General features: G+C 54.2%; 2 protein-coding genes across 10 annotated transcripts in view; one reads left to right on the top strand and one right to left on the bottom strand.

Moving 5' to 3' along the window:
* Positions 1-198: 198 nt before the first annotated feature.
* Positions 199-23,307, top strand: CARD14 (caspase recruitment domain family member 14). 7 transcript variants are annotated; one of them, XR_009698500.1, is made up of 21 exons: positions 199-358; positions 1,810-2,037; positions 3,287-3,424; positions 4,355-4,680; positions 7,663-7,830; positions 8,826-8,945; positions 9,568-9,693; positions 10,203-10,358; positions 11,403-11,510; positions 12,042-12,184; positions 12,276-12,370; positions 14,017-14,077; positions 14,269-14,461; positions 15,879-16,005; positions 16,178-16,415; positions 17,454-17,517; positions 18,233-18,347; positions 19,227-19,400; positions 21,448-21,569; positions 22,278-22,603; positions 23,025-23,108. XR_009698500.1 is itself a non-coding variant. In XM_061176369.1 (21 exons), exons 2-21 carry the CDS (start codon positions 1,827-1,829, stop codon positions 23,218-23,220), a joined length of 2,994 nt encoding a protein of 997 aa, XP_061032352.1. In that variant the 5' UTR covers positions 199-358; positions 1,810-1,826; the 3' UTR covers positions 23,221-23,307. The 7 variants fall into 7 exon arrangements, 6 of the variants coding, with proteins under 6 accessions (XP_061032352.1, XP_061032351.1, XP_061032350.1 ...); XM_061176369.1 differs by having other exon boundaries at positions 14,272-14,461; positions 22,278-22,393; positions 23,025-23,307; XM_061176368.1 differs by having other exon boundaries at positions 18,236-18,347; positions 22,278-22,393; positions 23,025-23,307.
* SGSH (N-sulfoglucosamine sulfohydrolase) overlaps positions 23,264-27,835 on the bottom strand; it is a 7,640-nt gene continuing 3,068 nt past the window's right edge. Inside the window, exons 4-8 of one of the 3 annotated variants that reach the window (XM_061176375.1) lie at positions 27,437-27,587; positions 26,932-27,088; positions 26,485-26,566; positions 25,427-25,630; positions 23,264-24,615 (exon numbers count right to left, since the gene is read on the bottom strand). In XM_061176375.1, the coding sequence (XP_061032358.1) occupies positions 24,056-24,615; positions 25,427-25,630; positions 26,485-26,566; positions 26,932-27,088; positions 27,437-27,587 (1,154 nt within the window). In that variant the 3' untranslated portion in view covers positions 23,264-24,055. The remainder of the gene's footprint in view (positions 24,616-25,426; positions 25,631-26,484; positions 26,567-26,931; positions 27,089-27,436; positions 27,588-27,835) is intronic. The other 2 variants (XM_061176376.1, XM_061176377.1) reach the window with 2 other exon arrangements.

The following is a 27,835-nucleotide window of genomic DNA, read 5'->3' as shown; positions in this document are numbered from 1 at the left end:
CCCACTCTCCTTGGTATTCCAGGGTTCAAAGTTCAGTTTCCTTCTAGAAACCTGCTTCCAAGCCCCAAGGAAGCTTTTATAGTTACTGAATAAACAGTAAGGGTCAAAGATCTGTCGAATTATTTCCTGGATCAGAGCTTGCTTTTTTTTTCCCCCTTGCATTAGTCTTTGGTGCCCAATCTTTGAGTTTTGGGACAAGTCACATGGCTTGAAATAGATATGAGATCATCTTAGCACTGGTTTTCGGGCTCTCCCCATCCAGCCCCGTCCTGCCGGCACCACACCTGGCCTCGGAGAGAACACGGGATCGCATCCCACTGCAAGGAGTGCCCGCAAAAACGAATGTGAGCAGCTTTTGGTGAGTCCTTACTAAAGACTGGGCCCCTCGCGTGGATTGTGGGGGGCTGTTCATGGGGACAGGACCTCCAACAACCATCTCCTCTTTTTCTTAGTTTACAAGGGTTGATTTTCTCTGGTTTTCAAGCATTTTTCGTGTACAGCCCTCTTCAAGAGGTATTTGACTCCAGCGAGTCCAGCTTGTCATTCCAGATGAAAAGAACCAAATCGTAGGAATTCACGAGTCTGAGAGAAATGCTCCCAGCTGTGCCCAAGATAATGCACAAGGACGGTCACTGCGGCAGTGTGTTGGAGAAAAAGGCGAAATGACCTAATGCCTGCCCACAGGAGCACCAACTATGGTTTCTTAGTATAATTGAATCCAGTACTCAGTTAAAAAATATCTCAAGCTGCACGTATCCATTTGCTAAACCTCAAAAACGGGCAGAGTGTAGGGCCATGCCCAGCACCACACTGTTTATGCGTTTCCTGTTGGCACAAAGAATCATGCAGAGGGGCCCTGCATTGTTTTAGACACACTCGTATACAGCACGTGGCCCAGCAGTTACCTGTGGGCAGAGAGCGAGGGGCAGGACCAGGAGACAACAGGACTGGGCTGTCACGAACTGCACTTCCTTAAAAAGGAGGCCAGGTGCAAAGTGTTAAGACAGGTTGAATCTGCGTGGCAGGTACATGGATATTTTATATCATTTGCAGGACTTTTTTAGTATGCTTGAAACAGGCTACAGGTTAAAAGCATCTTAGGGTTATTTAGATGGATCAATGGGCTAATGACCTTGTGCCAGGGCTGGAGGGAGGAGGGGCTCAGGCGGGGCAAAGTTGTGGAGGTGGCTCATTACAAAGCCGGGGGTGGGGGGTGTGTTCTGTGGCTGGCAGGCTGGGAAGGGGCCCCCTGAGGTCCTCTTAACAGAAGGTCTTGTATCTTAGACGTGATTGTGCCTACCCCCTCCCTAATCACCCTTTCATAAGATATTAACATCACAGGTACACTGTGTATCTGTTTATGCACATCTGTGCTTTATACACAGAAGAGTAAGAATTTTTGCTCAAGAATCCATTTTTGACCCCTTGGAAGCTCTGTCACTCCTGTTGAGAATGCACGTTCTAGATCCATCTGGTTTTTAATGTCACCCTCATTTGGTAAACCAATTCCCCAGGCCAGGGGCAGCCTCCTGAGTTTTAAAGGCAAATCCAGTCTCCTGAATCCAAAAGAAACCCAGTTCTTCTTGTTCTGCCCCAGGTAGAGGAATCGACTTGATACCAACAGTAAGAATCGATGGTGTCCTCTTGCTGGTCACGGGACACTAGGGCCGAATCGGGTGTCATGTCCTCTCCGAATTGGTCATTTCCTCCCTACTGGTGATGTGGGGAAGAGGGTTTGGATGGAAAGGTCCTCTGTACAGGAAGCTGTGTCCCTGATCCCAGCCCTCCATGGCTGCTCTTCCCATCCAGGGTGCTCAGGCCCAGCCATGGCAGAACTGTGCCGCACGGACTCCTCGCTGACCACCCTGGACGAGGAGATGCTGTGGGAGATGATGGAGGACCACCGCTGCAGGATCGTGCGCAGCATCTGCCCCAGCCGCCTCACCCCCTACCTGCGCCAGGCAAAGGTGCTGGACCAGCTGGACGAGGAGGAGGTGCTGCACAGCCCCAGGTTCACAAACACGGCCATGAGAGTTGGTGAGGACCTGCATCCCGGCCACCGTGGCCCCAGCAGGCCCTTTCTGCAGAGCCAGCCCAGTGCAGGTTGCACCGGGAAGGCCCGTGTGAGGGCAGGGAGTGCAGGACTTTAAGGAACAACACCAAGGGGACCCGAGGTCCAGTCATGGGGACTGTATTAGTGTCCCAGAGCTGCCACAACAAATGATCACAAACCAGGTGGCTTAAAACAGCAGAAATGTCTTCTCTCACAGTTTGGAGGCCAAAAGTCTGAAATCAAGGTGTCAGCAGGGCTGTGCTCCCTCTGAAGGCTCTAAGGGAGGAAATTTCTTGCCTCTTTCTGCTTCTGGTGGTCCCAGCATCCTTGGTTTGTGGCCATATCACTCCAATCTCTGCCTCTATTTTCACGTGGCCTTCTTCTTTGCATCTTCTCCTCTTCTGTCTCTTATAAGGACACTTGTGATTGGATTTAGGGCTCACCTGGATAACCCAGGAGGCTCTCATCTTGAGATCCTTACCTTAATTACATCTGCAAAGCCTTTTCCAAAAAAGGTCCCATTGGTAGGTTCCTAGTGGACATAACTTTGGGACCCATGACTCAACCCACTCTAGATGTCTTTGGAGCTGATTCTGATTGTCTGATTAGCTGTGTTTATTCGTTCAAAAACAGGGAAGCTAATAGTTTCATCAAATAAGGTTGTTAGGAGAATTGAATGGGTTACAATTTATCAGATACTCATCTCAAAGCCTGGGCCATGGAAAGCAGGCAGTAAGTGGTAGCTATCAATATGACACTATTTGTGCCTGTTGCCTTATGACCATTAAAGGAGAAATGAATTCAAGCTACTAATTCAAGCTGAGAGTGATGGGATCTGGGTTGGCTGGGAAGGCCCAAGTTTCTCTGGGACCCGGGCCCTGGGGCGCTGCTATTTGCTTCTTTCCTCCCACCTGCTTTGTATACATGTGTCTGCATGTGTCCACCAACAAACCTGGGAAGTCTTGAGAGCAAAGATCATCCTCCTGAGTCTTTTATCCCCAACTCTTAGCACTTGGGTTGTAGCAATTCCTCAATAAATATCAGCCTGGCCCTTCTCGAGACTGACTACCATCATGGGAATAAATGGAGCACTGAGGGCCACCCCAGGGGCCCTGGAAAACTGCTTTGACCTCCTGATTCCTAGATGTGCAAGGATGCCCCTCCCTGCACCCTGCTCCCCTCATGGGAAGCCCGCCTAGCACCTGGTCAGCTAACACTGTTCTCTCTCCAAAGGGCACTTGCTGGATTTGCTGAAGACTCGAGGGAAGAACGGGGCCATCGCTTTCCTGGAGAGCCTGAAATTCCACAACCCTGACGTCTACACCCTGGTCACCGGGCTACAGCCCAGCGTGGACTTCACAAACTTCAGTGGTGAGAGCTGGGTCTTTGATGTAACCCGGGGTGAGGGGGTGTCCCGCCTTGACTGCAGGCTGTTCCAGACATTTCCCTGCTCCCTTCAGGCAGACATTCCTGTCCCTGTGCTCCGCACCCCCCCAACCCCGCACTCTGGGGGTGAGGAGACCCCCTACACACACACTAACCATAGTGGGGGTGGGTAGGCGGAGCCCATGACCTTGGGTTCTAAAAGAAAAGGTTTGTCCCTAACTATCCAACACCAAGAGAAGAACCCTCACAGGTCGTGGAATCTGCATTTGAGAGGTGCAGGCACAGAGGAAGTGTGTCATTTCCTAGAAAACCTTTACTTGGTGCTTGAGGTGGAGGGGAGCCCAGTCGCACCCTGTCCCACCTGGCTCTGGCCCTCAGGAGGGGCCGCCAGAGGGGAAAAGGAGAGGAGCTGCTAAGTAAAGGTTTACACTGGCTGGGTGGGAGATGAGGCCATGTTTATTAATTGAGTAATTTTAGCCTTCTCTGGAGGAGTTGCTGAAAGATTTAGGTATTCAAAGGAGCAGGCAACATCACTCAAAACTGTGGCTAAGAAAACGTTTCTGCCTGTTTGGCATCACAGTCAATATTTATGTGATTCAGAGTTCTGTTATACAGATTCTTTGCTATGCTTTACTTAGGATGACATGAGAATGAGTATCGAGCGTGGCTCAGCTGACTGGGGGGAAGTTGGGTCTGAACAGCAGGGTCCCACAGGGAAGCCAAGAATGGGTAGTCCTTGTACCAAAATCGCCTGTCACGCTTTATTTCACCAAAATATTCAGTCCTGTTGACCCTGGAAGCGTTTAAGGCGACCAACAGATTAGGGTGGGGGGGGGGTCCTGCTTGAGAGTCTGGGCACAGGAAGCAAGACCCTGTTGGATGAGGAGCCCCTGGGCCCACTGCTCCGTCCCGCAGGGCTCATGGAGACGTCCAAGCTGACCGAGTGCCTGGCTGGGGCCATCGGCAGCCTGCAGGAGGAGCTGAGCCAGGAGAAGGGGCAGAAGGAGGCACTGCTGCGTCAGTGCCAGCAGCTGCAGGAGCACCTGGGCCAGGCCGAGGCCCGTGTCGAGGGCTTGCGCCAGCTGGAGGCCGACCACGGCCGCATGAAGCGCGAGGTCAGTGCCCACTTCCACGAGGTGCTGAAACTGAAGGATGAGATGCTGAGTCTCTCGCTGCACTACAGCAACGCGCTGCAGGAGAAGGATCTGGCCGCCACGCGCTGCCGTGGCCTGCAAGAGGAGGTATCGGGGATGCCGCCCGGGGTGCCCATCCTGACCTGCTGCTCCCCACCCCGTGCCTCTGCACTCGCTGGTCCATCTCCTGGAACTCCCATCCCCACTCCCTGCGACGCCCCTGCAGGAAGCTGACCTTTCTCCTCCACCAGCGCCCCCTTGCATAGGCTATGTGGCCTCGAGCCCGCCCTGCCCTGTAACTGCCGGGTCTGCGAAGTGCCCCCCATGGGGACCCCTCCTGCCTATGTCTGGGGGCCCATCTGGCTGTTCTGGGAGTGGTGGACCCACCCAGGCCCCACTCCCCTCCGGCAGTGTCAGTAACCATGGGGACAGTGGACCTCTATGGGCCCCTCCTTTGTCTTTCTCAGCTGGTCCTGGATTCAGGTGGGAGAACAGGAGTGTTGTTATTTAGGCCCCCTTAGACCCCAGCAGTCTTTCACTCATTTTTCTGTTGGGGATAATCATCTTCATTGACCTACAAGCGTTCTTTATGGAGGATATTCATTCCTTTTCATTTTGGCATTTGCTTTTGCTTTTAACTATGGCATTGTTTGATTTTAGTTTTTTAAACTTTATTTAGAAAGAATTTCTAATTTTCCCAAAAATATACACATAAAAATACAAAGGACTCCCACATACCCTTACTTTATCACTTGCACTCTCTCTCTCTGTCACCCGCTCTCCACACATACACACACTTTTTCCTGAACCACTTGAGTTGCGTACATCATGGCCCTTTACCCCTAAACATTTCAGAGACTAGTTCCTAAAAATAAGATATTCTCTTATATAACCGTAGTACAGTTATCAACTTCATAAAATTACATTGATACAATCCTTTAATCTAATCTACTGTACGTGTTCCAGTTTTATCAGTTGACCTAAATTACATCCTTGATGGCATTTTCCCTCCAGTCCAGGATCCAGATCAGGATCAGGTATTGCACCAAAATCGCCAGTCACACTATTACTCCCTGCAGCTAGTAAGCAATCCGGGGGTCAGGGGGAGGCGTTTTGAGGCCAGCAAGCACCCCTGCTCCTTGTCGACACTTCCCTCTGGACTTAGCCTCACCGGGGATTCTTGCTCGAGCGTGTCTTTACTCTGGTGGCCGCAGAATGATGAGCCCCATCTCCAGTGTTTTCTCCAGTGACCAGTTGACCCTCAGCATCCTGACTGTGAGAAGGAGCCTTTCCTTTTCCCCACTTATGCATCTGTTATTGGCATAGACATGTGGATTCCTATTTCCAGTGATATATAACATATTATAGTCCTAAGCGAGTTTGGTGCTCAAAGTGTCCTAGTTTGGCTGTGGGAGCCCCATCAATCTGCTCTGTGTCCTGGGACATGCCCCCGCGTTTTCTTAGCACTGACTTTCTTTGCATCATCACAAGATATTCCAGGATCATCTCGTACCCACCCTGCCTCAGCTCCAGGGTCAGCCATTTCTCCAAGGAGCCCCAGTTCCTTTTAGAGACCAAGATCCAGTGTGCTCATTGCTACTGGGGTGGCTTTGCTTCTCGGCCCTTTCAGTGGACAGGGCTAGGAAACGTGCACGTAGATACACAAGTATACATACACATACAAATATGCATAGGCACATATGCAGGCAAGTATGCATATACACGTACATGCACATGTTTTAGAAATCATGAGTTCACGCCCAAACCTCTAATTCCAGTAGATCCTCCAGGGTTTCTTCTTGCTGTGCCCCACTCCATACTGTGTGCGCTTTCCTCAGTGAGAACCCTAGCTCCCACTTTAACACATTCCTCTCTTGCTCAGTCCTGTAGTACATCTGAAATAGATTCAGAATTGCTTTGCCCGTACCAGTACGATGGACTAGACTAGGATTTGTAATTCTCTCCCTGCCACCACCCAACCCTGCCCAAGGCTGAGAGTCTGTAGTTAAATACTGTGTTCGTAAGTTATTGTGGCTGCCCTCCATCTTCTCTTTCTCTGCCTCTGCCTCACCCCCTTCTCTCTCTCCCTTCATGTGGTTACGGTATTAGCTTGAAATATAATTAGGTTCATTTGTTTGGTTTACTTTCAGTTTTAGGTCTCCTCCTTCCAGATCTTAATGATTTAATTTTACTTTTTGAATCTGGAGAATATGATATGCCTAACCTAGTTATTAGCCCATAGCAGGAACTTGGTAATTGCTTATGGAAAGTTTGCTAACTAGATGTCAGAGGGAAAAAGTCCAAGCCCAAATGTTCTTCCTTCTCCGCTTGACCCCAACCCTGGAGTGAGTGCTGAACTCCACCCTGACATCCAGACCTCCTGGGTTTGCCTTACAGGGAAACTCCCCTCTTCCCAGGGACACCACACCCGAGATGGGGAGAGGCCAGGCCCATCAGCTCAAGGTGCAAGTTTCTCTTGGACCACTACCCAGCAGGACCGAGGCCAGCAGGACCTGGCCAGGTCGTTTACAGAGCTCATAGCCCTGGACATGCAGCCCACTGGGTGGGAGGCGGCTCAGATTAGCACACAGAGTTCAAGTGTGTCTGAATAGACCAGGTCCTGTATTCCCAGGCATCTCTGCTCTATTTGACTTGACTTTCATCTTTTTTACTTACTGATTTTCATGAATCCAATTTCCCTTCATCTGACGTGTTTAGCAGACTATGGAAAGGCAGAGAAGCAGGGCCATGCTGGAGGAGGCTTACTGGACATTCATTCCTGGCTGTGCTGGCTGTCAGATCCAAGAGCTGGTGGCCAGAGCTCCTTGTTCTGTTCCTGGGGACCCCAGCCCAGTGATTTAACCCCTACACCTCATCTATAAAATAAAGCTGAAATGCTTTTCCCATGCCGCACGGACTGGAACTATTCATTAGGTAAAATCCTTTAATGGATTTTGAAATCTCGGGAGAGGGACCTCTTTGAGTATGAACAGCAACATCCTTAAGGAGAAAGGTTGAGAACCACAGCTGGCTCCTGGTCTAGTGGAGAAACAGCAGTTACATTCTCCCCCTTGATCTCCATCCTGGCAGCTGTATCTGATGAAGCAAGAGCTGCAGCGAGAGAAGACGTCTTCTTCCTGTGAGCGGGAATTTCGAGAGCGGTCCCTGAAAATGACGAATGACCTGGAGCCTGGAGACGAGGAGCTGAGCCGCCTGAAGGAGGAGAATGAGAGGCTTCGCTCCCTGACCTTCAGCCTGGTGGGTCCTGGTGCCTCCAAGGGTCAGCTTCCTGCCCTGGTCCCCCCAAGGTTCAGCTTCCTTCCCTGGTGGCCAGCGGGGAATGTCCTTGACCTTGGCCTGTGGCCTCCAGACTGTGGGATTTCGGACAAGTGGTTCTATTGAGGTGTGGCTAAGGCCTGGGTGAGATGAAACCTAGTGACTCATCTCCACCGCTCCTTCTCACATCCCTCCTTCCTGCTCTTCCCAGCCCCCAAATGTTAGCAGAATTGATAGCTGTTGCACACATATTCGAAAGTCTTACTCAGCTGGTTTGCTGCTGCCCTGTTGTTTGGAATAGATGAGGCTGATTATAAATGATGGGATTAGCTTAAGGTTGTGGGAGCAGGGCAACATTTCTGCCTGCAAAATATTCTGCCGTCCTGCCCACGCAGGCATGAGGGAGTGGGGAATGGTAGGATGCAGAGAAGTTAGCGACGCCAAAGCCCTGGAATTATGCAAGCGCTCTGCCTCTCCTCTCCAATCCCTTTCAATCAATAGATATCTATTTTTTGAACTAGTCCTTCAATAGACGTTCATGGGGTGTGGGGCAGGCCGCCGCCTGGCACTGCCGCCCCACGGCCTGAACTGTGCCACCGCTCATAAAAGTGAGCATGAGGAGGGAATGACCCACCCGTTGGTGTTCCCCCTCCTGGAAGCTCTGCTTGTGGATTTGTTGAAGGAGCAGCCTGAAGCTGCCTAAATGGTGGAGGTGCTATGCTACCCTCAGAGGCTTTCAGCTTCCTGTACTTTGTTTCCTAGCCATGCACACTTGGAGCTGAAATGCATGTTCTCCATTTTGATTGCTGACCTTGCCTTTTTTCCTGCCTGATGTGCAGTAATAAGGCTAAATCCGTCCACACACCATCCTTGAAGCTTCCTGCCTCCTATCCTTGGGACGAGATGATGGGGATGCTTCCCCAGGGGCAGGCCTTTGGGGAGGTCAGGGCCCCTGGGCTGACCTCTCTTTGTACCAGGCGGAGAAGGACATTCTGGAGCAGAACCTGGATGAGGCCCTGGAGAGCAGGCAGGAGCTGGTGAACCGCATCCACTCTCTGAGGGAGCGGGCCATGGCCGCTGAGAGACAGCGAAAGCAGGTGACCCTTCTGGGCCGTGTTTAGGGGCCGGGCTGCCTGGGTGAGGAAGCAGATTCTTTAATCCACGCTGAGCTTAAAACCAGCTTTGCCTAACGAATGCATGGGCCTGTTCATTGATTCCTTTGTCAAAACTAGATTGGGCACCAACTCACAGTCAAAGACTAGAGGTCACGTCTACTTCGTGGGGTGGGGAGAAAACATGTCAGGCAAACAAGTGATTAAAACACAGAGTGATTTCAAGTGCATAGGGGCCCCAGGGTGAGAGCCAGGGATTTCTTTAGTTGCTATAAAAGGCAAGGGGAGGATGAGAGAAAGGAGACGGTGGAAGAGAATGAGGCAGGTAGAGGGAAAATATTTATGCATTTTGGGACATGGAATAAACAAAACACGAATAGACATGCAGCACCCATGCATATTTTGATGACCAAATTAAAATATAATCAACACAGCAACTCTGTAGGTGCACCTGGAACCTAGCACTTAAGAAATGAGCGTGAATTCACCTTATTTCCCCTCTAGAACCACCTCCCTCCCTCTCCCCGAGGCTCCCCCACCACCCATCCTCAGCCCCACCCTCACAGCCGCTGATCTTCATGGGCCATGTTTGTCCCCCTCTGCCCAGTACTGGGAAGAGAAGGAGCAGACCCTGCTCCAGTTCCAGAAAACCAAGGTGGACTGCGAAATCTACAAGGAGAAGATGAACGTCCTGCAGAGCCAAGTGGTCGAGCTGCAGAAGGAGCGGGACCAGGTACCCGGGAGAGGCAAGAGGCCGGCCTGGGTGCCGGGTTGAGGGGCTCGGAGAACAGAAGGTGCTGCCCCCGCGAGTCTCGGGAGGTCGGGAGGCTCGGGAAGGCCCCGCCCCTCTGGGTGTGGCCAAGGGCTGGCCAGCCGGGTCACCCGCCCTTGATGGCAGCAGGTTCCAGACTCGGGGTCTCTCTCCTGGTCCCTGGGAGGTTTCTTGACTCCCCTCGACTGTCATCTCCTGCCATGCCTGCTGTACAGCGTCCTCTCTCCTCTCATTTCTAGCAGGGGGTGTTTGTGTGCACCCCACCTATTGGGTGTTACTAAAACTACACACATTTACGTGAACTGTAAATGGAAGTAAGCTGTAGAATGAGCTGTGTATGGTGCGCGCTGGGGAAGTCCAGGATAACCGCAGGCCAGAAATGGGGGGCCTTTCTCTAGCTGGACTTCTGCGTGGTGGCGGCACAGCCTCTTTATCCTCTGGGCATCGGCCCGTTCTATCTCGGCTCGCAGGCCTACTCGGCGAGGGATGGATCCCAGCTGGAGATGTCTCAGAACCTGGCAGAGAAGGATGCACTCCGCAGGAAGGTGTTTGAGCTGACAGACCAGGTCTGCGAACTGCGCCAGCAGGTCCAGCGGCTACAAGCGCAGGCCGAGTCGCTGCCAGGGGTGAGCTCTGTTGCTGCTCGGGTGGGGCCGGGGGTGGGGAGGGGAATGCAGGGTGTGCTCAGGGTGGGACCGAGCGGCCGCACGGGCCCTGCTGGCACCACTGGATTCAGCTCCATCCACCACGCTGGCTCCTGTGAGCAGACCGTGTGGTCAGAGGTTGAAGGTACCCAGCTGGGCAGGCTGAGTCTCCTTCTGCATTTCCTTTTATGGTAATACTATGCACGTCATAGAAGGGGTAGCTTAGTGGAAGGTTCTGGAGTCTATAATGGGTGGTGTTTGATGAAGAAAGAAAGCAGCGTATGAAGCTGTGCAGGCAGCCACTTGCTCTGGTGGATGATGCCTTCCTGGGATGCTTGAAAGTCAACTATCGGAGAGCTGAGTGATAGACACGGAGGGAGCTATGTTCTCAAAGAACTAAAATTACTGTAAAACCTCTAATTATGGTCTTGCCGGCAGCTCCAGCTCCAAGGCACCCTGGTGGGTGGGCGAGACTCTTCAGAGGTGCCCAGGGACCTGGGTGGGAGGCACAACCAGACCCTCCCCTCCCTATGCAGGGGCCCTAGCCCTTCCTTCCTACCCACTTACCACATCAAACATGTTCAAAAAATATACATATGTATAGAAAAAAGACTGATGGACAGATAGCAAACTGCTAGCTGTTCTATTTCTGAGTGTGGGAGGACGGGTCAATTTTATTTTCTTCTCTAATCAGCCTGTTCCTCCCCACCAATATTCTTTGTGGAGTATGTTTAGATATATTATACATATAGTATATATTATTTGTATAACCAGGAAAGAATAACAGATATTATCCAAAAGGAATAAAATGCAGTCACCAAGCCGGTTGCTGCACGTCCCCTTGGTGGCCAGCTCCCACAGTGCTGGGTGTCCCAGGCTGGGAGGAGGGGACATAAATGTTTTGCCTTGAAGCCAGTGAAAGGAAACCACTCAGGAGGCTGGAAACAGGGGTTGGGACTTGATAGAACCCCAAGAGCAACCAAAGGACGTTCCCTGAATTAACCAGCCTATCTGGGTCTTTGGCAGCCCAAGCAGGAGGCGGGAGCCAGGGAGCCCTGTCCGAAGAGGAAGCAGCAGCTGGTGCGCATGTTTGCCCTCTGCCCGTGGGACGACAGCGACGGCAGCTCCTCTGAGGTATGCCAGTGCCTCTGCCACTGCTGGGGCCAGACCAGGTGCACCCTCGTCTATCGGGACAGAAGAGGGTCTGGCACATAGTAGATGCTACAGAAATGCTTATTAAGTGAACCGAGGGGCTACACCTGGATCTACACATTTCACCTGCATCCTCCAATGCCACACTCTGCATCTTGCATGTTTACACCCCGTCAGCACGTGACCCTCAGTAGCCAGTAATTTGGCCTCTCTGGGGCTCAGTTGCTTTATGTGTAAAGTGGGACAACGCTACCCACCGTATAGATTTATCGTAAGAACTAAGCAATATAAAATATAGAAAGTAGGTAATAGAGTGCCCAGCACATAGTAGGTGCTCAATTAATGTGGCCTGGCTCTTTGCTCCTCCCTCCCTTCCCTCTTGCTTCCTCTGCCCTGTCAGTGGGAGGCTGTGGTTTATCATCATTATACTCTTTACACAGTATGGCAGCAGGAGAGGTGTCCCGGGGGTCCCCCTGAGAGCCCCGTGGTGAATTCTGCCCCGTCCTCCTCCAGTCTCAGCTCTGGTCTGACCTGAGCGCCACGTCCAGCCGAGAGCTGGTGGATAGCTTCCACTCCAGCAGCCCTGTGCCTCCCAGCCAGCAGTCCCTGTACAAGCGGGCCGCAGAGGACTTCTGGGAAGACCCCTCGTCTTTCAGGTAGAGAGGGACTGGTAAAGGGATTGGATGACTCCAGCCCCCTGGCAGCTCACTGGGACATTGGCTTCCATCTTTTTCTTATGCTTTTCAGTGGCTGCCCCAAAACCCTGGAGGTGGACCAGGGAGGCTCCCTGGGTGCTAAGAAGGGTGATGCAGATTTGGATTATGAGATTGTAGACAGGGCAGGTGAGCATACCCCCCAACCTCTGCAGCCACCCCACCACCCCTGGGCTGGGCTGGCAGAGCCAGGCAGGGAAGTGAAGACAGGGATCTTCAGGGAGGCAGATGAGACACCCCAGTTTCTGTCCAGGGGATGGGCAGAGAGGAGTGAACTTGACTACTGCCCTGCCCTGGGCCTCTGGGAAAATCCAGACTACCTGGCAGTTCAAACCAGTGTCCAGATGTGCCGTGCTTACTGGGTGTCCTTTTGTTTTCACCTGGAGGCTAAGGGAGTTGCATTCACCTCCACATCCAGCTCGGCATAAATGTTCAGACAGCTCCAGACACACACCTCGCCTCTCTGTCCCTCCCTGCTCCGACCCATGGACACTTGGGCCTCCCAGTGATATCAGAGGGCAACAGGCTTCCATCCTCACTGTTCCTGGCCGAGGCACCTGCTAGGAACATTTCTCCTGGGTGTTGGTACCTGAGACATTCCCATTTGTCCTGTGGCTTATTCCTCATATTTGTCACTTAACTGGTCCTCCCTCCTTCTCAAGGCACAGGTCCCTCACGGGCAGCCTCCTTACTTTGCCACCACTGCACATCTGCCTCCAGCCTTGGGCCTTGCACACAGTAGGTGCTTAGCACCCTCTAGATTTCATCCTACGGCCACCAAGGGGCGCGTGTACCCCACGCTGTTCTGCCTAGCGGCACCTTTAGGACAGACAGCCCCAGGATTTCTGTGGGTCACATGACCAGAAACCTTGCCTTTTGCAAATTCATTGCCATTTTTATTTATAATGGTGATCAACTGAGAGGATCCACCCCAGGTATAACCAACTGGGATGTAAGAGCACGAACAGGAAGAGTCATTGCTCTTTTTTTTTTTTTTTCCTTTTGTCATTATTCTGCATAATGTCCTGGTTCATATAACTTTAGTGGAATTGACCTCAAATACATCAGGAGTGTATAATTTCACTTGGCTTTGAATGTAAGCACAAGTGGCTGTTTGCCTGTGAGCTGGGCACAGGCTGCCTGCAGCCAGCAACTCTTAGCTCTCTGTTGGCCCTCTGGTTCTTGTGAGCGGCTCAGGAAGTGAGAAGGGCAGCCTCACCTGGGCTAGGGGCAGTGTGCCATCTGCCTCACAGGACACATATAAAATACAGGCCTTGGAGAGACCCTGGGGACATCTAGTCCTAGGAGATTGCCAACTCAGAGGCCTGCCATGGCCAGCTGGGCAGCAGCGTGGCCTGGGGAGACAGGAGGCAGCTGATGGCCAGTGCTGGCGATGGCTGCCACACAGAAATACACACCCAGGGTTATGCCAGATTTGATTTCTCAAGTGAAGCCAGAAATCCAGATTCCAGATTCCCTATCTTGTAAAATGCTAGCAACTCATTCAAAGATCACAAAAGGACACAATGTAGGTTAAACTCTGGCAGATGCAGCTCTCCACCAGCTACTCCTATTTTAGGGGAGGTGAATCAAGGTTCTAGGCATCAAGGAAGGGAGGGGCAAGAGAAGGTTCAGCCTCAGCAAAAGACAGAACAGGTAGGGGGTGCCTGTGGTGGCGGCACTGAGGTTGCACGGGTGAGCCAAAGCTCCTTCAGAAGGGCGGTGACATTGAGGGGTAGGCTGGCTCGAGGCCTAAGCCCGTGGCTTCCTCCTAGATCTCTCTGAGTCCGAGAACAGCCTGCAGCTGTCTTCCAGGGACCTCCACCTCTCCGCCAGGTGAGCAGAGGGCGGGGGCCAGGGCCAGCAGGTGGCAGAGCAGAGTGAGGACTGGGTCCTCACTATCAGCCTTTCTGAGGCCGGGGAGGGAGAATTCCAGAGCGATGGGACTAGAGGGGGCAGATGGGGAGATGGCCTGGCCCGACCTCTTGCTCTAGGATGCATGAGCTCTGTCCCCTCCCTTTCTGCAGCAGTGTCCCGGTGAGGCGGAGGCCAGCCCGCAAGATCCTGGGCCAGGTCACGGTGCTGGCCTTCCAGGGGGACGCGCTGCTGGAGCAGATAAGCGTTATTGGTGGGAACCTCACGGGCATCTACATTCATCGGGTCACCCCGGGCTCCGCGGCAGACGAGATGGCGTTGTGCCCCGGCACCCAGATTATGATGGTGAGTGTGGCACCAACCCCTCGAGACCCCAGGATCCTCTCAGGGGTGGGGTCAGTGGGAGGGGCAGGTAACCCAGGCAGCCACAGATTCAACTTGACAAAGATGTATTATTGGATAGGCCCGCACTCCTTCTTGGGCTGCTGTAAAGCAGAGCATCACACTTGTTTAGAGGAGAGACCTGGTGATTCTCATCAAAACCCTGCACCCTTCTCCACCTTGACATCCTTGAACTCTGGAGGGTGAGCCTGTGAGCTGTTGTAGTCTGGACTATGCACCAGTTGAGAGGGCTTTGGGGATGCGGCAGTCTTGACCCAGGGATCTTCTGATAAAGGCTACATAAGATTCTGATGTGGGGCTTTTTTTTTTTTTACTGTAATGATCTTATCGTCACTTTGTGTGTATGTGTTAAAATACACATAATAAAATTCACCGTTTTAACCATTGGGGGCATCTAAAAATTTTTTTTACTGTAAAATATTCATTAAACTGCAAAAAACATAAATGTACAACCTAATTATTATTAAGTGAACATATGGGCAGGGAGGTGACTTTGATGTAGCCTAAAAGCAGAATTATTAAACATCAGGCCCTTTAAGAATAGCAAGAAATTCTCGAAACAGGTGTCACCCATTCCTCCCAGGGTAGGGGTGTGTAGGGTGTGAAGGCAAGCGCTGAGAGGGAGAGGGAGGGGCTGAGCCCTCAGTCAGGACTCCCTCGGACCCCATGGCTTCTCTCTCGCTGTCTGTGCGCTGAGCTGAGTTCTCATGTGTCTCGAATGATCACACACAGAGCTCCTGACGTAAGCATCAGCCCACCCAATATGAAAGCCCTTCGTCACACTTCTAACAGTCCTCGTGAGATTCTCAGTTATCAGCTCATGTTGTGCTTAAAGCAACGGATCCCCTTTATGAGACAGTCCTAATATCCAAATGGGGCCAATTCAGTTCTAATAGCGTTAAAAACATATCTCATTTTTTTTTCTCATTATAAAAATATCTACTCTCCTAAACCAAAACAACACCGGGAATAAATGAATGGATGAGAGCCCTGCGGATTTCACAGCTGGGGAAGGGGTGGCGCGAGAGGTGCCCTGGCATCTGGTGGGTGGAGGCCAGAGATGCCACAAAACATCCTGCAGGGCCCAGGACAGCACCAAATGTCAATAGTCCCAAGCTGAGGACTCTGCTCCAGAATGCTCTAGAATGGAGCATGTTGGAGAGCAGACAATCAGTGCCCAGTGGCGATCTCAGTACATGATCCGGGGCAGGAATGTGTGTAACCAGGAGGCGCTGCACCAAGATGTCCCGACACAGGGCTCTGATGGGTGTGGGTGGGTGTCTGGGAAGGAGTGGGTCTCCTGCAGATCACAGCTGCAGAACCCTGGTCAACAGAGGTGACCCTCATGATTTGCCCTCAGGTGGATTACGAGGCAACAGAGCCCTTGTCCAAGGCTGTCCTGGAGGGCATGACCCTGGATCGGGCCGTCAGACTTCTCCAGAGGGTGAACGGCTTCTGCTGTCTGTCTGTGAAGGTCAACATGGAGGGTACACACTCCCCTGTGCTGTCCTACCTCCCCCAGAGGCCACCGATGCCAGTGCTCCCAGCCCACTGCAGAGCCAGGCTGAGCCCCAAGTCTGCAGAGGCCCCCCAGGCAGAACTGTTCTCGTGGGGGATCATAGCCCTGGACTTACCTGTCCTCACGTCCTCTTTGATCAGGTTATAAGAAGCTGGTCCAGGACCTAAAGGCCAAAGTGGCCACGTCAGGGGACTCCTTCTACATCCGGGTCAACCTTGCCCTGGAGAGGCGGGCAGAGGGAGAGCTGCAGGTGCACTGCAACGACATCCTGCACGTCACAGACACCCTGTTCCAGGGCGGCAGCTGCTGGCACGCCCACCGTGTTGGCCCCTACAGCACCAAGGGCACCGAACAGGGCACCATCCCCAACTATGCACGGTGAGCAGCTGTTGTGGGCTCCCACACCCCGGAGAGGGCCCGGGGAGCTCCCCGGGGGGCGACATTGCCTGGCCTCACTTAGTGAGGAGGCCCCCTCCTGCCCAGGAGAAACAGCCTTCCTGAGGCTCCCTCTACTGCCCAGGGATACAGGGTGGGGCACCTCAAAGAAGTGGCATCCCCAACGTGCTACCCACCAAGTGCACTGCTTGGATGGGATTTCTCTGTGAAACGGGATGGACCTCAGTCCTAGAGCATTCTAGAGTATTGGGGACCAGTTCCTCATCCTCAGCACTACTGACATTTGGGGCTGGCTCACTGTTTGTCGTGGGGGACCCTCCTGGGCACTGTAGGATGTTGAGCAGCATCTTGGCCTCCACCCGCTGGAGGCCGGTAGTGCCCCTGCCCCCCTAGTTGTGACAACCAAAAATCTCCAGACATTGCCAGTGCTCCCTGAGGATAGGTGACTCATCATGCTGGTGTGTCCAGGACTGCCTTGGTTTCAGCACAGAAAGTCTCATGTCCTGGGGAACCCCTCAGTCCTGGGCCAGATGGGACAGCTGGTCACCCTCCCTGGGAGCAACAGCACCCCTGCTCAGAACCATGTTCTAGATCAACCATAGGGCACAAAGCATGGTGTCTCGTCCGGCTCCTCTCAAGCCTTATGGCAAATTCTGTCACCTGGAGATCAGACTCAGCAGGTGCAGGGAGAGGCCTGAGACTCTGCATTTCCACCCCCCTCCCTGGGTGATGCCAGGTTGAAGTCCTCGGGCCACACTGGGAGTAACGAGGTTCTGGAGCGGTGGCCTCGACCCCACTCACACCGTGTCGCCTGGATCCCGCCTCGGGACAATTCAGTTAGCATCTCCAGGGGTGGGCTGAGGCTCTGCAGGTTTTTAAAACCCCAGGGGACTATCATGGCTGCTGGGGTGGAGAACCGCAGTGGGGGCAGTGAGGGTCTCCCAGAGCACTGGGCAGGGGGCCCACCTCTCCTGTCCAGCCCTCCCTGCAGCTGGGCCGGGGCCTTCCTCCTCTGCGCAGGGCTCAGCAGCTGCTCATCGCCCTCATCCAGGACATGGCTCATCAGAGCACCATGGCCCGCAAGGTGAGGACCAGTCAGCCCAGGTCCTAGATGCAGGGTCCCGCTCAGGTGGGCCCTGCCTCTCTCCCCCAGCTCACATCATCTGGAGGGAGGGGCCCAATCAACCCCTCCTTCCACCCAGAGGGTCCCAGCCCCACCTGACATGGGCTGGAAGACAGGTGGGTACTGGCTGAGGGTCCCAGGTGGAGAGTATAGGCTGCTAACCTGAGGGAGGTGACCCGGCGTGTCTCTCCCCGGGCCCTCCAAACCTTCACCTGGGTCTGTGTGCCACCCAGCCTGCAAGCTCCTCTACCACGTGCAGATACGTCATGTATGATCCCTCCATCTTGCTCCCTCCCTCACCCCATTTGCCTACCATCTGCCCCCCATCCTTATTCCCCACTGAGACCAGGCACTGTTGGGTCCTCCCGACATAGAGCACTCAGCTGTCCCTGAGCAAGGCGCTAGGGCAGCCCCCTGGATCATGGCAGGGCTAGGCTGGGGGCCCCTACTCTTCCCTCTTGCTTCCCACAGATGCCCTGTTGGGGAAGGGGGCTGGGGGGCTCAGCCTGAGGACCCTCTCCTGCCACCCTCTGTCACCTACCCCCTGGCAGGGGGCCTGGGCCTGCTGGCTGTTCAGCAGGCACAGCCTGGGAGTCCAGGGACCACCCTGGATTTGCCGGCGGGGGTGTGGTGCCAGCCCCCCAGCCCCGTGGGACGTCCCTTCTCCCTCGTCCAGCAGCCTTCTGCGGGAGCCCAGAAGCTGGTCCGCATCGTCAGTATGGACAGAACAAAGGGCAGCCCTCTGTGGTCATCCTTTGACGGGGGCCAGTCGGACCCAAGCCAGGTAGAAGGTGAGGAGGGTGGAGCTGGTGGAGGGTCTTTGGAGGCTGCTGTGATTGGTGAGCTGGGTCAGGGTGATGCCACTCATCTAGGCCAGAATCTGTCTTTAGGAAACATAACTGATGTCTACCTGCCCTTCTGGAGAGCAGCTGAGCTACACACCTTTAATGTCCTTTAACTGACACTCCTACTTCTGTAACCTGCCCCAATAAGACGGTCCGAAGCCACTGGTACAGTCATCTGGACAGCAGTCCTTTTAGAATATTAAAGTCTGAACACTCTCCAAATGCCCAACACTGCACAAACCAGTGGACCCTCAGACAACTGCTGAGTGACTGGTGTGGGCATGAGGCCGTGACAGAGGCCGGCATAGCACAGACCCCTGAGCAGGTAAAACTGTGCAATGAGATAAGCAGAAGTGAATTTAGAGAAAGGTAAATCGTTTTGAGTTTATTTTCTTCTTGAAAAGTGTTCTGAGTGCCTAATATAACCTGAATGACCAGGAGAGGAGATGAGGGACCAGGGAGGGACGGAAGGACTGGGATCACGTGTCCCTTGAGGCTGAGGGAGAAGACACAGGAAGCTTCCAGATCGTTTGCAAGGATGAACGTGGTTTCTCTATCCTCCCTGTGAGCCAAACAAGGAAAAGGTTTTAAACTGCAGCCTATGAAGCTGGTCCTAGAGAAGCACAGGGAATCTAATCAACAGGTACAAAGGAATCAGCCAGGGCAGGTGTGGAGGGCATGGTGCATTGTGTGGGAGCCCAGCGTGCCCTGTGTTACTGCAGGTGCCAGGGCTGCAGTGGCGAGCAAAACAGACACAGGCCTTGCTGGGGGTGGGGGGCTGCTGCAGCCTGGCGCCCGGCCGCTCACGGCTCCTTCCTCCCACAGACCCCTCCACCGTGTGCTTCTGGGCCGAGAGCTACTTCACCCTGGTGCCCTACACCCTGGTGCACAGCCACAGGCCCAGCCGGCCCCGGCCCGTGCTCTTTGTGCCCAGGGTGGTCGGGAAGATCCTGATGGAGAAGCTGTGCCTCCTCCAAGGGTATAAGAAATGCCCAGCAGGTACGCTGTCTCCTGGGAGTCCCACCTGACTGTCAGGTGGCAAGGCGAGGTATCTGCTTTCAGGAGGGCGGCACGACCAGAGGAGTGTCCTGGGGCTGCCGAAACAAAGGACCACAAACTGGGAGTGGGGGGCGGGTGCTTAAAACAGTAGAGATGTGTACTCTCACAGTTCTGAAGGCCAGAAGTCTGAAGTCAAGATGTCTTTGCAGGCTGCACTTCCTCCAAAGGCTCCAGGGGGGAGTCCTTCCTGCCTTTTCCTGCTCTGGTGGCTGCTGGTGGCTTGTGACTGCATTACTTCCATCTCTGCCTCCTTGTCTGTGTGTCCCTCTGTCTTCACGTTACTTTCTTACAAGGAGCCAGTCATGGGATTTAGGGCCACCCTACTCCAGTGCGACCTCATCTTAACTAACCACATCTGCAAAGACCTTATTTCCAAATAAAGTCATGTTCTGAGGTTTCAGATGAACATGGATTTGCGGGGGTGGGGGGGGGGGTGTTATTCCACCCAGTGCAGCTCTGCTGGCAGACAGGTTTGTACTTAACCGGAGTCATACAACCAAAGGGCTCCATCCACCTGCCCAAAGCCATTCAGCGTACAGCCATGGAGATGGACTGGCCAGTGGGAATCTTGGGTCCCAGTGGCCCTGCTCAGCAGGAAAGGTGGCTCAGCTGGTTGGAGAGTAGAGAGCAGGAGTTAGCTCCTTGGCTTTCTTCCATCCACCCATCACTGGCCGGTGGCTCCCTCAGAGAGTTAGGCTACAAGCTGAGAGTGAATAAGGCCCTGTCCTTCTCCCCTGGAGTTCACAGAGGGGACAGAGAGAAGCAAATGCGGCCCACGCTGTTCCTCCAGTGAGCACCTACTGTGTGCTAGGCTCTGTGCAGTGGGCTAGAGAGTCCAAGAGGCCCTCAGGGTCTACTCTGCTCCTCTGGAGACAGACACCTAAAGACGTGGCAGACTGACCCATCTTAGCGCCACAAGTGATCCAGAGAGGGATTCTTTGGAGGGGGTGGGAGTGGGGCTGCAGTCTGACGGCAAGACAGGACAGGAGTTTGTGAGCAGAACCAGGAAGTCCAGGCTGAGGGAGCAGAGTGTACAAAGGCACCGAGGCACAGACGGCACCATGGGGAGGCGGTGGGTGCCCAGACGTGCTGTGTTCTGTGGTAGGCAAGGGGACATGATCAGGCCTGATCTTTGAACGCCCGTTTTCAAAGCAGAATAGAAGACGGACTGGAGAAGGGCTTGGCTAGGGGCTGGGCCAGAGGTGGTACAGCAAAGCCACAGTAGGGAGAAGAGGGCAGCCCCAAGAGCTGTCTGCCAGCTGTCTGCAGAATCTGGTGATGCTTTGGAGGGTGGAGGCTAGCAGGAGAGCACGTGCAGTTCTCACTTGGGAGACTGGGTGCTATTCAGGAAGAAGGGAAAAGTCAGGGTGTGTTTTAACATGTTTATACAGGGCAGAAGTTCTCAGCCTGGGCACGACATTTAGGGCTGGATCATCCTCTGTTGTGGGCTGTCCTGTGCATCACAGATAAGCAACATACCTGGGCCTCAACCCATTGGATGCCAGGAGCATACCCCCTTCCCAGCAGTTGTGACAGTCAGAAATGTCTCCAGACATTGCCAAGTGTACCTTGGGGGTAAAATTGCTCCTGGTTGAGAACCACTGATTTAAGGGATTGAAGGGATTTCTGGGTGTAAGAAGTTGCATATGTAAGTTCGGAGCTTGGGAAGTGATGGGAGAAGGGTTTATCTACATTTGTCCATCATTCCTTCTTTCCCTCCACTCTTCCCTCGACCCAACCTTCCATCCATCCACCCACATCCTGGCACTGACTAGGCACCTGCTGTGTCCAGTGGTTTAGGGTGAATGTGCAGGGCATGCACTCTTCCAAGCAGGAAGAGCAGGGTCAGGTTTATAAAGAGGACAGAACTAGGAAGAACTTGCCCCAGAGCTGGTGGGGGTCCGTGGGGGCAGACCCGTGGGTGTTCAGCATGGGCTCCTGGGGGAGCAGCTGGGTGGGTGACATCCCCATCAACTGTCACCTTCAGCATACTTGAGCCAGGAAGAGTATGATGCCTCCAGCCAGAGAGGGGACATCATCCAGGAGAGGGAGGCGTCTGGTGGTCGCTACTGTGTCACCTGCAGAGCAGTCGAGTCCCTGATGGGAAAGGTAAGGGGTGGGGTGGGGGCTGTGAGGAACTCCATCTCTAGAGGACGGCAGTGGGAGAAGGCAGGAAGGGCCAATCTCCAGGGCCCCCTGGACACCCCAGGTTGGTGCTCAGCTTGTCTCTGGCTCCATCATGGAAAGACCAAACCCCGTTTCTGCCATTTGGGGTCCACGTGACCTCGGGCGGGACTTTTAACTTCCCTGAGCCTGTTTCCTCAATGCAGGAGATGTTTAATAAACATTTGCTAAATCAGTAAAATGGAGATAACACTCCATGTTTTAAGGCTCAAACAAGTATATGAAAAGAAGCTCACTGTGAACTATAAAGTTTTGTGTTGACACAAAGCAGCCAGGAACAGCTGTGAGTCAGAGGCACAATGGTCCCCCATCCTTCACAACCCCAAAGAGGTTGATGGAGCCATCCAACTCCTAGGATTTGAGCTCCACGCGGTCTCCCTCAATCCCGATGGCCTATGATTTCTAGATTTCCCAGGCAAAAAATCAAACGGATGGAAACTTTTAAAACTGTACAGCCAGCACCTTCATATACAAAAGGGCATTCCCGAATTCTTCTCCCCACCTCCTTTACAAACTTCAGTCTTGCCTGTACCCTTCTCACCCTTCTCTCCCTTCTCTCAGCGTCACTCCTGGGTATGGGCTCCGCTCGCTTCCTCTAAGGCTGAGGCTCACTTCCCTCCCCTCTCCCCCCAGAACACCCACGCCCTCCTGGACGTCCAGCTGGACAGTGTCCGCGTCCTGCACAAGATGGAGATCTTCCCCATCATTATCCACATCTCCATCAATGAGAAAGTGGCAAAGAAATTCAAGTAGGTGCACCCCTGGGGGCTGGTGGTGAGGTTTGAATGGGCACCAGAACTCCCCATAAGGCCCATGGCGACCACGTCCAGAGCCCGTGATGGGGTTTCCAGGATCTCACCTCGTGCCGGCCTTGGAAGTGTCACAGGGCAGTTCCCCTAAAACATCCAGGACAGAGGTCCTGCAGCCCACCCCCGGGGAGCAACCCAGAGGACAGTAAGGTGAGACCCTAGAACCTGACCGACCTCGGCTGAGGCCACATGTTTCCTGGGGTAGAGTTAACAGCCCATCTGTGTTAGGTAAGGACAGAGACTGAAAAACACTGCTTGGTCCATTGCTGGGACAAGCCCAGATATCCTGCTGCCCCCTTTATAATTTGAGAACCAAAGTTGTAAACTAGATCCGCTGCCCCACCCCACCCCCACCCCGTTAGTGCAACGTCATCTAGGGCCCCAGTCACATCTTCTTCACAAGGCACTGGGTCCCCTCGAAGCAGGCCATCTGTGTCTAGGGGCATCTGTTGCATCATCGGTGCATCCAGGTCCCTAGAATTCCAAGCCGGCGGCTGATTTCTGGGGCTCTGTGCTGGGAGGCTGGTGCAAGGCTCTCCCTGAGCCACCCTCCCATCTCCGGCTCTGGCAGGAAGGCTCTGCAGCGGCTCGGCACCACAGAGGACCAGCTCCTGGAGGCTGCCAGGCAAGAGGAGGGTGAGCTGGATAAAGTGCCCTGTCTGTACAGCAGCCTGGCCCCTGACAGCTGGAGCGACCTGCATGCCCTGCTCGGCTGTGTCCGCCTGGCCATTGCAGATGAGCAGAAGAAGGTTGTGTGGACCGAGTAGAGGCCTTGCTGATGGCCCCTGTGTCCTAAACAAATTCAGAAAATGAACTTGGTATATTTTACTGAAATAAAAAGCTTTTACAACGCCCTGGCCTGTGGCTTCTCCACCATGTCCTCCAGGATGGAGTTGATGGGGGTGGGAAGGGTGATGGGAGCCCATCCACTTGAAGAAGAATGCCCCCTTTCTGGGTTTTCCAGGCAGGCGGAGGCAGGGCAGGTCTGGGGCATTCCATGAGTACTGTCTGTGCTACAGACCTGTGTTCACCCGAACAGAATTCACCCAACCAGAGGATGGGGCGGTTTCAGGCCTTGAGCAGAGACATCTTCACCCTTGGACACTCTCAAAAAGAAGGGCAAGCTCTGCCCATACAGACCCCAGGATGAAACTCGTCACTTAGGGAGCCTGCCAAGAATCAGTGGTCTCATGGAAACCCAGCCCGGGGCTCGGGAGCCTGACTGACGGTGAACAAAGTGAAGGAAGAAGACAAGCCCAAGTTTCCTTCAAAGGCTCCCTCCAGACCAGGACTGACAAACAGACGCTGTCCCCACATTGAGTGTGGTTTGCACTCACCCACCACCCTCGTGGCACACAGAAGCCCATCTCCTCTCAGGTGAAGGGCACAAGAACGTCTGTGGGTTCCAGAGAACCAAGAGGGACTGAAGCCCCATGTCCCAGACCCTTCTTCCTGCTGTTCCCCACCTTGTCACAGGACCACCCTCACCTTGTCACAGGCTGGGGATCCTGCACCATCCTGGGTACCCCCCAGGGAATTCCTGTGCCAGGACACAGCTCAGACACAGGACAGCGGTCCCCCACTGTGGGGGTGGGGAGGGCCTCACAGTTCGTTGTGGAGTGGCCGGCACTGGGGAGAGAGCTTCTCCTCCAGCACTCCATTGGGAGCACATACCCAGGGGTCGTGGGTCTCCCACTGCCACTTGACCAGTTGGGTCTGAAGCAGTTCCAGAACCTGGGCATGGCGGGGGTCAGTGGCCAGGTTCTGGGTCTCGTGGGGGTCCTGGCTCCTGTCAAAGAGCTCCCAGCGCTCCCGGTAGTAGTAGTGATGCAGGTCCTTGTACCAGCCCGTGCGCCGGCCGGCTGTGGTGCGATTCAGGAGGTCCTGGAAGGTTGGCGAGACGTAGAAGTCCTGGTCAATGGGAAAGGGCATCTTGAAGTGCAGGTTGTGCACAAGGTGGAAGTTCTGGTGGTGCACGGAGCGCATGGGGTAGGACATGGTGACCTCATGGTGGCTCTGGCTGCCAAAAACCGTGGTCCAAGGAGGCTCCGCCTCCAGCGCCGGGAGGAGGGACCGCCCAGTGAGCTGGACAGTCTTTGAGCCAAAGATGGCATAGCTGGGGTAGGGGATAGAGAACCAATCCAAGATGGTGGGCGTGAGATCTGGAAAGGAGATGACATCTCAGCAGGGCGGGCCCTCCAGGGCACCAGGCCCACCCCCGTGCAAGGGCTGAATCCAGGCCACTCTGGAAGCTGGTGGGCCGCCTTGCACATCAAATCACCAACAGGAAAAAGCTGCTACAGGCCAACTCATCACTGCTGCGTCACCCTCTGGGCCGTCATGCTTTCAATGCCATGACAAGAGCCCCCAACTTGGTGATACCCAGGATCCTTCTAAAATCCTTCAGACCAGCGAGGAAGCCCCCACACAGGGGCCTATTCCTGTTCTGTGCTGTGGCCAGAACGCTTCCTGACCTTGGGGCCAAAGGGAGATGTGAGCCCTGAGCCACAGGGGCCCAAGCATGCTGCTGCCCTGACCCCTCAAAGTGGGGTCAAGGGGCATCAATATCACCTGGGAACTTGTCAGAAATGCAAATTTTGGGGCATCACCCCAGACCTAGTGAATCAGACACTCTGGGGTGGGATATGTGGATACGAGCAAGTGCTCCAGGTGATTGATGCTCACCAGTGGGCCAGTGGAAAAATGACTGGCTTGAAGGCAGTGAGACCCAAACTAGAATCCAAGCTTGGTGCTTACAAGCTGTGTGACCTTGGACTCCTAACTTCATGTCTCTGAGCCTCATTTCTGCATCTGTAGAATGGGGCTGACCATCCCTTCCTCACTGAGGTGGTGTGGCAACCGCATAAGGTAGTGGGTGAGGAGCTACGTCTGGTCGTGGTGGTCCCACTAAATGTCCTCTTCCTCCCCCACTCCCCCTCCTCGATCCCTGCTGCATGGAATGCAGAGTCATACCTAGAAGGCTCACGTAGGCCTCGCTGACCTGGCCCCAGCGTTTTGGGTGCTCTGGGGATGACACCAGCATGGGCTCAGCAGTTCCCGGCCAGTAGAGGTTGGTCCTGCCGCTGGGGAAGGGGATACCATTGTCGGATGTGAAGATCACCAGGGTGTCATTCAGGACACCTGCTCCACGCAGCTCCTGGAGCACGAGTCCAATCCCTGCAGGGTGTGGAGGGGATAGCAGAGCTCAGCCGCAGGCAGATGCGCAGTTGTGGGAATGCATGTGCACTAAAGCATTTCTTCATCCGGCTGCTGAACCCTGCACCGTCATTTCCTTCAATCACCCCGGCCCTCCTTCCCACCAGCCAGGCCTCCCGCCCAGCACTCTGCCCAGGGCCCTGTCCTGGAGCAGGACTTGCATGGCCTCCACCTGAGTGCACCCCTCCAGGGACACTGGCCAACCTTGGCAGTTCCGTGTCACCCCTATGCAGCTGCTACCTGCCATGCAGTGGTTTCTCTGTTTCCTGGAATCGCCCCGTGGAGGTAATAAGGATGGTCTTGGGTGGGGCCAGAAGATAGAATTCTCTCTACACCCACCCCCTTCCCAAGTCCCCATGAACTAATAGTACCATCAGGGAAATGATAAAGGCACCAACCTCCCAGACTGGGTTGAATGGTGGTTCCCCTAAAAGATATGTCCACACAGAACTTGTGAATGTAACCTTATTTGGAAAGAGGGTCTTTGCAGATACAATTAAGTCAAGAATCTTGAAATGAGATCATCCTGAAATACCTAAGTGGTCCTTAAATCGAATGACAAGTGTCTTTAAAAGAAGAGGAGGACCACAGACTAAAGAGAAAACACAGGGAAGGAGCTCATGTGACAACAGAGGCAGAGACTGGAGTAATGCTGCACAAGCCAAGGAACACCTGCGGCCACCAGAAGCTGGAAGAGGCAGGAAGGACTCTCCCCCAGAGGGGACATGGCCCTGCGGCACTGTGATTTCTGGCTCTGGCCCAAGATGGGGGCCCAAGCTGTGCCCTATCCCACCACCTGGGCTCCTTGAACCCACCTTGGTCCATGCGGCTGATGGTGGTGTACTGAGCGGCCAAGTCAGCTCGGGCAGCCGGTGTGTCAGGGACGAAGTAAGGCACCTGGGATGGGGCAGGTGGGTGGAAAGTCAAGGTTAGAACGGATAGGTTGGGTGGAGGGGGCAAAGTGGCCAGCGCTTGAATTAGGGTGGGAGATACAGGTGCCAGCCTTCCTCCCAGGGCCCAAAATCATCTCTCTTCCTGAATGGATTATCCCAGAACACCCACGCTTCTGGGTACATCATTTCATGTCTTTATGCTTCTCTCTGCCACCCCACGGATGGGGACCTGGCTCCAGTGAGTCAGAGGGTTTCTTCTTACACACCTGGGGCCAGGGCTGCAAACCCACGAGAGGGGCACAGGTCCCCAAATTTACAAGGTGGAGGAAGAAGAGTAGTTCTCGGAAACGTGGTGAGGGGTCCTCCTACCTGCACATCCTTCGGGTTGTAGGTCTGTGGGGTCCAGTCTGGGATCTGCCCCATGCCACTCTCCCCATTGCCAAACTTCTCGCAGAAGGCCCCGTACTGTGGCTGGGAGTGCCCGCAGCGGTGGGGGTCATGGAAGGCGACATAGAGGAAGAAAGGCCTGCAGATGGAGGGACGGGCTTGAGCGTTGAGGTCAAGGTCAGATGGCTGACCCACCACCTGGCTTCCACCCTTGGGAGCCTCATCCTTTGGGAAGGAACACCCCTCAGCTTTGCCTACTCCCTACAACTGAGAGCCTCCCCGTGATCCACACTGCCTCAGTTTCCCCATGTCCCCTCTTCTTCTGACCAGATCAACTTGAGCATCTGGAACCTTCTCCTCCACCCACACCCCAGCTGTTTGGGGACTCCAAGAATCCCAACCAAAGACTCTGGGATCTGCATCCAGTATTAACTGTCCAGAGGTCTGGCTGTGTGAGGGCAGTAAGGGGGAGGGACCCTCCTCGCACCTGTTGTCCCGAGTCTGCAGGAATTTCCGGACCAGCAGTTTAATTCTAGTGATGTTCCGCCCCACCTGGAGGACAGAGCCATTCTCCTCCGTGTACGCAAAATCAAACGGGTACACCGTCTCCGGCCCCACGTGTTTCTTCCCAATGATGCCTGGAGTCGGGGAAATAGGCCTGTCCAGAGCCCCTTCAGTCTCCCACTCCCCTCTGCCCCCTTCTCCGCTCCCCAAGCCCTGTGTCTTGCTGTGGCCTCCAGAAGGGCAGCCGGGCCCTTGTTCTCGTGTGCCCATGGCCCAGCCAGGAGGCCCAGATTCCTTGGGGTCAAGTGCTCAGAGCAGGCAACACAGGGCCCATGGTGGCTTGGGACAAGGCCTTGCCCCTCTGGGGCAGGGAGGTAAGTTG

This window comes from Eubalaena glacialis, chromosome 19 (assembly GCF_028564815.1).
Source record: "Eubalaena glacialis isolate mEubGla1 chromosome 19, mEubGla1.1.hap2.+ XY, whole genome shotgun sequence".
Classification (NCBI taxonomy): Eukaryota; Metazoa; Chordata; class Mammalia; order Artiodactyla; family Balaenidae; genus Eubalaena; species Eubalaena glacialis.
This window is presented reverse-complemented; position numbering and strand designations above follow the sequence as displayed.